At 31.1% G+C, this 11,938-nt stretch overlaps 1 protein-coding gene across 1 annotated transcript; it reads right to left on the bottom strand.

The window, feature by feature from the left end:
* Positions 1-2,866: 2,866 nt before the first annotated feature.
* Positions 2,867-7,116, bottom strand: LOC101204410 (histone acetyltransferase TAP1). Its single transcript, XM_011655429.2, has 8 exons — positions 6,820-7,116; positions 6,549-6,637; positions 5,961-6,021; positions 5,041-5,227; positions 4,694-4,793; positions 4,501-4,601; positions 3,472-3,565; positions 2,867-3,153 (listed from the first exon to the last, which is right to left on the bottom strand). The coding sequence occupies exons 1-8, from the start codon at positions 6,852-6,854 to the stop codon at positions 3,074-3,076; spliced, it is 747 nt and encodes a 248-aa protein (XP_011653731.1). The 5' UTR covers positions 6,855-7,116; the 3' UTR covers positions 2,867-3,073.
* Positions 7,117-11,938: the final 4,822 nt, after the last annotated feature.

The following is an 11,938-nucleotide window of genomic DNA, read 5'->3' as shown; positions in this document are numbered from 1 at the left end:
AATTAATAAGTTAAATAATTTACGGGAAAAAAAAAGTTGAAAACAAGAACTAAAAATCAATTATATTTTTAATATAAAATTTTAGAACTAAAACAAAAACATGTTAATACAAAAGTTGATATTTAACTTTTTCTAAAAAAAGGTCAACAAATGAGTACAATCAATTTAGTTCGTCTGTTTTTTCAAATAATAACAACATCTGTATTAATTTTAGCTAAACCATTCATTGGATTAATTAATTTTTGATCATCATATCATTAATTAGAGTGTTCAAAAGAATAAGAATTTAATCATCCAATTACATTATCAACTGATCTTACTTCATTATCATTCAAATAAATGAAAATTTTACTTTTACAAAACATTTTTATACATATTTATTTTATAAATTAAAAGTTTTTCCAATGCAACTGAACCCAAATATTTAAGTCTTCTTGTGGTAATCGTGTTCGCCTTTTTATTTTTAGTTTATTAAAATTAAGCCAATAAACATTTCTACCATTTTTAGATTTATTACTTTGTTTATTTACATTTTAAAAAAGCAGTTTTTAAGATTGGAGAATTTAGCCAAACGTCCAACTACTACATTTTAGAAAGATGCAAATCACTTGCTATGCAAAATTTTCAGAAAAACAAAAGTGTCACCAAACAAGATTTTATTGTTCATCATGGATTAAAAAGAAATAATTTATAGGGTCTAATAAACTATATCTTACCCCCAACTCATGTACACTCGTATAGTCAATTTTAGGGAAAACTAAAGCTAACCGAACCCACGAACACTTGTAAAGTAAAACTCGAAGCAAATGTTGAAAGTAGGTCAATGGGGGTGAGGATTTGAAGAAGAAGAAGAAGAAGAAGGCGCGTGGGGGACAATATAAAGGTTTTAAAGAAAAAAGATGTCTTGAACGTGGGAGGAAAATTATGAAACATTCTTTTTACTTTATATTATATGAATAATAATGAAGAGAGTGCTTAAAAAGTCTTCTAAATCTTCACTTTACCCTAATTTCATAATCATTTAGTGATTATTGTTATCTTTTAGAAGAAATGGGAAAGGCCAAAAAAAGAGGGTCCCATTCACTAATTGCTTTCTTTTATCCAACAAAAAAATAAAATAATATACCCAACAAAATCTAAGGGTAATTTGGTCATTGTCATAAAAAATGGTTATTTTTGTACGTTCAATAGAATCTAAAATCATGCTAAATATTTTATCAAATTTATTATCTTTGACGTTTTCGTGGATTGAGTTCATCATTCTAAAGATATAAAATGTGTTAGATAATAATATTATAATTATATGATATTTCAAAATAATAATCATATACTTTATTTTAAAACATAAATCGTTATAGTTTACTGTTAATTTAATATTAACAAATAACTTCAACTAATGACTAATTTTCTTTTGTTAGTATCAAACACATTTTAAACAATTATTTAAATTAAATTTAGTGTTTGAAAATCAAGAAAAAATAGGTATTTGAATGAATAATAATAAAATTTGGAGGTTTGTGTAAATCCAAAGAATGAGGTATATATTTGACTCACAATTCTAATAAATCCAAAAATATAGAGTTAATGGATTTTGTTTGAATAGTAAAAGAAAATGAATCATGATGTTTTCTTTTAAGAAGAATACTTCCTCAGTTATTATTTAAAAAATCCACCTAAATTGTTATCAAAGAATACCTCCTCATGTGAAGTTAATCATATCTCATATTTTTTTAATAACTTTTATAGGTTAAACTTTTAAGTTATTTAACAATATGTTAAGCTTAGAAAAAGAAACTAATCAAACATGCGTCCAAGAAAAGCTATGTTTAGTCTGACTTAAACTTACCAATTAAATATAAACATAATAACAAATTATCACCTAAGTACAAGAATGATATGATTTACATACAATTCAGCTATTGCCTGTAAATATTTTTCCCATTTTCCATAAAACTGCCCATTAGAGTGTAAAAAAAAGTCAAAAACCAAATTGATTCACCATTTGGATTGGCAAATTGGCTTGTTTCTTAGTATGTAATTGAACATCTTAATTTGTACTTGGAGGGGAAATTTTGGTTTGGTTTGATTTTTAATTAAAAAAAAAAGAAGCAATCAAAACCGAACCAAATCAAGGATATATATATATATATACCCTTAAAAATAAATCTAACGTTAGCTATCATTTAGTATTTTCATTATTATATACCAAATATATACTTGTAGTTGGAAGAAAAATAAAGAAAATAATTTGACCCGTTTTCAATTTGAAAATAGTTTAAGGACTCATTCAAAACAAAGGCAGGAATAAAGATTTTAAAGAAAAGAAAGGAAAATGCAACCGAAACAAAATCAATCTATTGGTTGGATCCATCCTTTATAAAAGGGAATGGGTTTAGTTTAGTTCTTCCTAGGCCCCAAAACGACTTTCATCCCTACTTCTACTGCTATATTGACCTAAGTTAGGAAGATAAATAATCTCTTTGAGAGAGGGGACCGTATAGAACACTAACAAATGACACCTCATTAGTCTAATGCTATTTTCGAAAACACAACTGAAGTTGACATTTATCATGTCCCACCATCTTAGAACTTTTTAAGTACACTGGCTTGAACGCCACAATTACAAAACTTAACAAATACAAAACAAAAAAACAGAAATCAACTTCATAAATATGAGTTTATTAGTCAGTAGAATCAACAAATCCTTGAATCAAACTTCTGAATGTTGGATCATATAAATGTTATGTATGAGCTAAATAATCCTGGAATGGAATGAAGGGAACATAGGGAGAAAGATAGGGAAGAGATGGTGTCAAAAATACATAATCTAAACAATGTATACGTTTGCCCAAGGAAAATAGTAATATGATGGGAGAGGAGGCCATATTGAACATTAAAAGAAGTTGGCACACAAGAAATAGGATATTATTCCTAAATAATATGAAGTGTATATACAAACTTCCACGATAATCATACAAATAAAACTCATTTGTCTTCTATTTTCAATATAAGATCCTACGTTATACAACAGAATATATGGAGAAAGAAATATGACCTTGTCCAAGCAAAGATTCTAATGTCGTGGGTACCAGAACATGCCTTTAATTCCTTCAGGGTCGGGTTCGAAACCTAGATTCCGATAAAACTCTACCACTGAAACAAGCGCATGGTTTCAAACTTTTAGCTGAATCTAAATCCAAACTTAATTGTTGAAGAAGGTAAAACTGGAATCATAATAAGTTCAAAGTCCTAAAATTGTGATATCGGGGTGGGGGAAAAGTATTTTACCCAAAAACCATAAAAAAAAAACATTTGATATGGTGCAACAGATCTATGATAGTAGCCAACATAAACATAGCTAGTCAGACGTCCAAGTATGGATACCCTCGCCCAGGCAATATTCTAAGAATATTAAAAGAAATCTATGCAATAATGGTTTTCTACGGAAGCACTTAAGAGAGAGTACTATACCTTGACTATCTGCAAAGAGTGTTATATTGCCAATATCCCTTTGCAAAAGTGCCCTTATAAGCTTTTCAATTAGGGCCCTGCCAAGGCCTTGACCCTGAATCTCAAAAGCATCATCAGTGATATTAGTGTCTTTAGCATATGTACAACATAAGAGATAACATCAATTCAGGTTCTAATATTACAAGATAGTCCAAGAGAATGGGTTTTATATCAAATTTATGCCCCCAATTATCTGATTAGTACAACCAGGAGAGTGGACTTCTGCCCCAAATCTTTTGATGTCAATACTCAGTTTCTTCTAAGCATATAATATATAATACCCAAACTCCTTTTTTCATGGCCACTTGATTATTCTAATTAATGCGTCTAGCTGAAAGCTATTATTAGACTTGAAAGGAACAAAATATGATCTTGACCACCAATAGCCATATTGTGTGTGTATGAAACCCTACCCTATGTTAGGCCCTGATCCTAATTCAATATAAGAGGAGGAGTAAGAGAAATAATTCAAGGGGGAAATTAATTAGAGGTCAAGAGGCCACAAATGGAATGTGTGGGAGTGACATTTATATGAGAAAATGAGGAGTGTAGGAACCTTTATGCTTTTTGTCTGTAGAAAGTTCCAAAAAATGGGAGAGATTACCAGCCCTCTTGAACAGGCTGAGAACTTTTGAACTGCCCTGGGACATTTTACCTTTTCCATCTATATTACAAATCGTAAGGAAGATGCCTGATACACCCGAATTCCTAGATTATATCACATTCACCAAAGAAAAGATATAGCCTAATGTAATACATTAACTTTTTCTTGTTACACACGCTCAATACCTACTTGGGATACATCACACAAGTCCAATGCCAACTTTGGATCACTGGACATGGTAGTAAAAGATACAAACCAACATGAATCTACAGATAAAGTTCAATTCATAATGTGGGTATATCATCTTGGCACACAAGGCTAACTAATTACATATCCCCAAAAAAATACATGTAACTTGTCAGACTTTAGTATGGAAAAATGATAACCTGATAAGAAGGATCCACAAGAACATCCCAAATTGTGGCGTTGAATGCATGATCTGATGTGGCACGAGCCATACCAATTAACTTCTTTTGTGTATTCTCCTCTGTCAAATAACTTCTCAAAATACAATAAGATGTTCATAAATATTTCAGACGCAGAAGTAATGAAAAGGAATGAAAAATCATAACAAAATACCTGAAACAGGGGACTTAAGTGTTGAATGCAGTGCAGCTACCATATAACTGTTTCTAAGGGCTGCAGCTAACTTTGGCAGTGGTCTACGTGGCCAACCTACCTGTCAACAAAAATATATCATTTACTCATAGATTGGTCCTTCGTACTAACGAGCATCACAAAATTGCAATAACATCAGGCCTAAGAGGATGGATGAAATGAAGTAGCACACACATTGTTTTACATATAGAACGTCAAATTTAACTAAATGAAAATAATAATAATAATAAAAGCCAGATCGGCACATAAATGAAGAGTGGTCATCGAAAATAAGATTTCTTATTGGGTTGCTACATCTGATGACTGACCTTATCACAAAGAGCTTGAAGATCATATATATCAACATCTCCACCTGACGTGAATATTATTTGTTCAATATTTCCATCTGGTAATGTTGTCTCAGTTAGAACAAACTCTTCAGGCAAGGGTTCTTCTTCCTCTTCCTGAAGCGTGGAAGGAGGTTCAACCACTTGGGTATTATTATTATTCAAGATCCTGGAATAAGAAGCAGAAACTCCATTTTAAATAGAACAGGTAGGTCACACTTGTCAGTGACTCAGGATGTGAAAGATAAACACCAAGAGATTTCAATGAAACTGAAGTTTAGAAAAGAGAGACCCATAATCATACTCAAATATTTTAAAATTTTATTTGTTTAAAGGTAAATAAACTTGCTCATCAAGTCATTGTTATACAATTTTTTCATGTCCACTGCACGTGACAGACTTTCTAGGATGATCCTTTCAGGGTTTTAATTTCTCCACTGCTTACTTGCTTTCTTATTGAAGTTTTCATTGTTCTTGTTTACATAACAAGCGTCATCTGATAAGGTCCTCCTAAGATGTTCCCTATTAAGGAACTGTTTTAATCATATTTTCATTGGTTGATCAGCATAAAATACATATTAATCAACATAGGTGGTATGCATATGCATACAAACCCTTTTTGTTTTTATCCCCCTCCAAATAAAAAAGCCGGTATTGATTAAAGAAAAGTAGCAAATGGTGCATGTGGAGTCATGAAATTTCTCATCATAAAAAAAAGGGATTATCTAATGTCGATAATTACAAGTGGTTAATAAAACAAAACGAAAGAAAATCTAAACCCTATGTCTAACATACTAAAAGAGCATTTAAAATGGTGTTACCAAGAAATCTGTCCAAGCATGCTTACAATAAAATTCCAGTGTGTGCAAAAGGGACACCACAATAGCCATATCTCCAATTACCCGGATTTGATGGACTCCCAGAAGCCAGCCCTGAGTCGACATACCTTCAGCCTTCTGCTTACTGCAAAATGATTTGCAAGGATGCAAAATTAGGACATGTTTGAAAGTCATTTCTAAATATTTAAAATTACTTTTGTCATTCGAAATTAATTTTGATGGTATGAAAATTCATTTAAAAGAGTGAAATCAAATATTAAATTAATTAGAATTTTGAAGGATTAAAAACATATTTCAAAATGATTTTAATCATTTCAATCTTACTTCCACCGTTAGTATGTAAAGGGACATAGACACAGTGGGTATACAAAAAACGTAAATCTGAAACCAATACTTCAAAATCTCCTTTTAAATACACAATATCCCAAAGGAAGAACAAAAAAGAGCGACACGTTTTAACAGAGCTCAATTGAATGAAAAAGTGCAGCAAAATCCAAAATTGACCTAGGTTAGGAACAATAGAGATTCATTCAACCACTAAAGACACAAGAGAAACGGACAATAACCAAAAATGATAAAAGGGAATTTCAGACTTAAACCATTTCCAACTTACTACCAGCACCTAAAAAAGGGTTAATCCAGGGATAATACCTCTAGTGAGGCCGTAATTCATGAGATTCCGAGGAACCAATAACGACTTCGACCCATTAGAGTTACAATCCAACAGAACAACTTGGCATCTGCAACATTTTAAATAAAGCAGCTAAACGAATCATACAACTAGACGAAGAAATTAAGCAACGAACACAGTTACACAATCAAATTCCAAAAAAAAAAAAAAACTCAACTGAAAATCAGAGAAAAGAAAATTGAAAAAACTAAGAAGGATAAGATTTAAAAATGGAAGATGAAGAGTACTAACGGAGAAGAGGCGGCAAAGAGTTTGTGAGACATCATCGATGGATGACGATGAGTGGAGCGGGATAAAGAGAATACTTTTGAGAACTCAAATAGAAATCGGAGCTTCGGAGAAATGGCCGGAGCAAAGACGATTTGTGGTAATTGAAGATGAAGATTCAGTTCTCCATAGTACAGTCCTGGCCCATCTTCTTCTTCTTCTTCTTCAGCTACCCGCTAACCAATGGCTGAAAATATCTTCGCAAGGTGGACTTATAAATTTTGAAGTGTTTAATTACTATTTCATCAGAAATTGAGGTCTTTCCTAACTATTTAAATCAACTTTTTAAGAAACTAGTATTTGAAATCAACTATTTTACTGAGAACATTTTTAAACAAATTTTAGAAAAAAAATATTATTCGGTCTTTAAATGTGAGTTCCTCTCGGATATACTATAACGGCCCTTTGGTATTACTCCCCAAATTGACTCACAAATTTTGTTTAGCTTCAACCATCGTTGATTTCTTGTTAAAGTCATTGAATAGATATATTAACGACCTTGTGAATTGTGCAACATGCTATCGATATGTACTTTCGTGTCTTGATCGAGTATGGAGGTATTTGCTTAAGAATAGAAAATCGAGCCTTCACCACACTAAAACAATATTCAATGACATTTTACAGTGAAGAATGTTAATAGTTAAACACTTCTTCTTTACTTCGAGGGCAATATCTCATTTTTCTAAAATCTCGTAAATGATATCTTTGACCACGAAATGGTGCTAAAAATTTTGGCATATTTGAATATTCTGAATCGATAAGATAATGTTGATATGCTTATAATAAAGCAACTAAAAAATTATTATAAAGTCATCTATTTCATTTAAAGATCTAAAACACATAAATTTTTTTACCTCTCTTAGGTATAGAAAATTTATTTTCGGTATTCTTGATACATTCAAAAAGTATGCGAGAATCATTGGTCGATCCTTCCCAACCAGACATGACATATGTGAATAACATATCAAATAAACATACACACATTATATTCCATGTTGTGTTAATTTTTCTTTCATGAAACAATATTTGTTCATTTTGGAAAATACTTGCAGCAACGTGAGTGTCATCAATAGCACCAATACAATCCTAAAGGATATTAATAACACATGAATATACTTTGAATTAATATGAACTCCGTACAAGAGAGGGTAATATTTCAAAACATTAACACATTACCTTAAAGAAATGGTAGTATTTTGAATTTGATACGATCTCCATTAGTACACTATCCATATTGGGTGGGCTAATAATTTATAGTTCAAGCTTGTAAACATTCCTCAAAACAAGGTTAAAAGCTAGAGAAATAGTATGATCTGAATGTTGAAATTTTTCTGCTGCTATATCATTGCTTTCATTATGTGATATGATTAATAAGAATATAACAACCTTTTCTTGAATGGTGAAATACTACTTAGTGGTTTGGAGTCAACGCTTGTTGTGGGTCAATTCCAATCAACCGTGCCTACAACTTGATCTGATTGGTTAACTCTATGAACTTGGTGAGATAAGATGCAGTGTCATGCATGCATATCTAATTCTAAGCAACAAAGATAATGCAAGTTGGGAAATAGTGATGTTGCTTATGTTCATGAAATGTATGTGTATATTTAATTTCACATGATGTGTCATTGATCAAGATCATTGCATGCAAAATGCTCCCTTTGATTATCTTCATCATGCGAGTGGACATGATCATTGTATGCAAAATGCTCTCGATGTCTTTCTTTTTCACATACTTCTAAGTTCTTGTTGTGTACAAGTTTTTCTATTGTTTGGCCAAGTGTAAGTGAAACAATATGTTTTCTTGGATGATCCAAGGTCGAATACAGAGAATTGATATCAAAACTTAGTTTTATAGTGTACTCTTCAATTAAGAGGTATAAAAGAATAACTACACAGTATGAAAGAGTGAGTTTAAACTATTGAGATTTATGTCCTTAAACTTTTAAATTGTAAATATAATCAATTGATCATTATTAATAAAATATTATTATTATAATTTTAATAAATATTATCGATTATATTATTAGTTTTGTCTTAATAACCCAAATCCAATAAACTAACATCCTAAGTTGTTCAATGAGTCTTGAACAATATATAAAGACCTACATGGATCAATGTTCGAGATCAACTTAAAGGGTCTATAATATAGGGATAAGGTTGGGTACCTTATCCTGGTAACACTATGGATACGACACAATTTGTATTTGATACAAACACAATGATCCAACACGTTTGTATAAGTGGCATGCGAGTGAGGGTATCGTACACAATGAGTTTGCATAAAACTAGACCATGAAATAGTAATCACTAGATGTAACTCTGTTAACTAGTTAGATTTCTATCTCATTATGATGACCTAGGTAACTTAGTCTTAATCTTGAGTGTATTATGAACTCTTGTTCGCGAAGACTTATCTTTTGATTTGTACGCGTGAAAGTGACCAGATGGTCGACTCAATATGCTTATCCTTTTGGGGACAAGATCGAGCAGGGAGTTGGAAACACAATTACACGAGATGAAATTCACTTCTTTCCAACTTTAGGTTAAGTAGATGAGTGTTCCCTTAAATGGTGTCTTCGGGATTTGAACAAAAGACTTTACCATCTCTATGGCACAATAGAGATTTTTATCTATTGGTTGAGCTATAAACATGTTGTTTATTAGAGGAGCACTGATATTTAAGGACTATAGGTAACTTAGGGGTAAACTGGTAATTTGACTCAGCTGGTGTTATGAACACACGTGAAGGACTAACTTACTGTTATTGATCTATATACATGAACACATAAATACATTCAGAGTGAAAATAGTTCAGCTGTGAGTCTTTAGTGGAGTGTACACATAGTTAACAAATATTGATTAATGTGGTTAATGAGTTTAGTCAATTAATTTTATATCATTGTAGCTTCTGATTTGTAAGACCATTAGACCCCTTCCTAGCTCATAAAGGATAATGAAATTTATTTATAATGGTTGTAATTTGAAATGCTCAAATTTACTTTAGAAATTAGTATAATGTATGGTAATACATTATAATATAAAGTTTATATTTTAATCAAACTTTATTATATAAATTTAATTTTGGATATGATTAAAAAACAATTTATAAGAGATAAAATATTTAAATATTAATTTAATGTGAATTGGATTTATATTAAAATTATTGTTTGTGAGAGAAATTTGTATTTGAATATAATTCAAATTTAAGTTAAGTTAAATATAAAATATTAATTTAGCTATTAATTAATAATTTAGTAATCTAGTTTAATTTTATTTAATTAAATTAATTTAAAACTATATGATATTGTATTCATTAAATATAAATAAATATAAAATATTAATTAAATATGATCTAATTAATTAATTAATTAGGTTATTTGAAAATTCTATTAATTTAATATTTTTTAAAATTAACATGATTCTCTCCTACTCTCTTGAAGAAAAAAGGGTTTTTCTTAATTAAGCCAATGTTTTTGGTCTCGTTAAAAAATAAGTTTTTATCTAAACTTTTTCCCATCCAAATTGGTTTCCACCTTGAACTATTAAAGCACAAGCCGTTGCGATTAGTTAATTAAACATTATTTCCTTCAATGCGAATAATTGACATGCTCACCTTGCACTGCTAAAGGCACGTTAGTGTAGATAATTAGGATAAATTATAGTGTGCATATTTTCAAATTGTATAGAGTAAACTGTATGAGTTTAATTGTGCGATAAGTTCATTAGGAACACTAATTCCCTGTGTTCGACCCTAGACTTACCAGAAAACCTCTCTTTGCTTGCATTTGGAGAGGAAAACTTGCACTACACATATATCATTAGAAGATTTGCAATATCATTAGAAGTTTTGCAACACACGAACAAGATTGCACCTTTAATCGTATAACTTTATTTAGTCGCCTACTAGTCGCTCAATTAGAGCCCTAATATGACAAATCCACGACCTATTGCACACATACATAAACCCAACAAGCACGAAGGTAGGCGCACACAACGGGATTTTTTGGATTGAAAATCCGAACTTATTTTTACGTGTGTCACGAGAAGTTTGATTTATTGACCAAAATGTCATTTAGTAACTGCTAAAGAAATAAATTCATGACTAGTGCATTTCAAATCTCGACCTTGAGGTGGATTGTGTGTGTTGAATTTTGAATTCTTCCTCATTATTTACCATTTTGCCCTTCAGTTCCAATTAGGCCTATCTCCGTGTTCGAGCTCCGTTTTAAATGTTTTTCATTGCGTTAGATTCATAGCAGAGTCTACTATCACATTATGCATAAAAATGTCAAAATAATGAATATATATGCTATGGATTGAGAATAAGCCAGTAATAAAGAAGTTAAGAATTGCCCAAGTGTAAGCCAAGCGAGAGGTTTTCTGGGTAAGTCAGGGTCAAACATAGAAATTTCTATCAAACTAGCTATAAAGTCTACTTCTCATTCAGGTTGTATAAAATATATATACAGTGTAAAGTAAAAATATGTATTTGTGTTAAACCTAGTATTTACACTAGAGATTTTGTAGAAGGTGATATAGAATGATATGAATATGAAGAGTGAACTAACTTGTGTTAAAGAAATGTGAAGGAAAGTTTTAGACGATTAAAGCATGTGTAGTCCTTAATGCGATAAACATCACTTTACCATCTTTTAATTAAGGAGAAAACTTCTTAGTGCCTACACTATAAGAAAATGGTGATCTCGTGACGCATTTGCGTTGGGAGATATACAAAAATGCATTAGGAAAGGATCTTCCAATGCATGAAGGCCCATCGAGATCAGGGTTAGGGAGAGGATCTTCCGACGCACAACATGATGCGTTGGAAGATCACCAATTGGTTGGTTGTCAACCATCATGATAATTAGTTGTCAATGATGATAATTAATGATAATGATTGATTAGTGTCGATCAAGATATTCATGAACGACATAATGTCCAAAGTTGTAGATCACCAAAGATCAAGATCATTAATAATCGACAGTTATAACCGTCCAAACCTGGCAAAATTATAATCATACCCCTAATAAAATTGTTTGCTAGGTTTTATTTGAGAATAGAAAAGTAATGAAGTAGAGTG

This window comes from Cucumis sativus, chromosome 4, assembly GCF_000004075.3.
Source record: "Cucumis sativus cultivar 9930 chromosome 4, Cucumber_9930_V3, whole genome shotgun sequence".
NCBI lineage: Eukaryota > Viridiplantae > Streptophyta > Magnoliopsida > Cucurbitales > Cucurbitaceae > Cucumis > Cucumis sativus.
The sequence above is the reverse complement of the archived record's forward strand: the minus strand, read 5'-3'. Positions and strand labels throughout refer to the sequence as shown.

Excerpts from the sequence above, each read along its gene's own strand:
- LOC101204410 (XM_011655429.2), bottom strand. The coding sequence starts at position 6,854 with ATGATGTCTCACAAACTCTTTGCCGCCTCTTCTCC. Across the intron at positions 6,638-6,819 it reads CTCTTTGCCGCCTCTTCTCC|ATGCCAAGTTGTTCTGTTGG; the intron begins GTTAGTACTCTT and ends AAAATGTTGCAG. Across the intron at positions 4,602-4,693 it reads ACTTAAGTCCCCTGTTTCAG|AGGAGAATACACAAAAGAAG; the intron begins GTATTTTGTTAT and ends GTTATTTGACAG.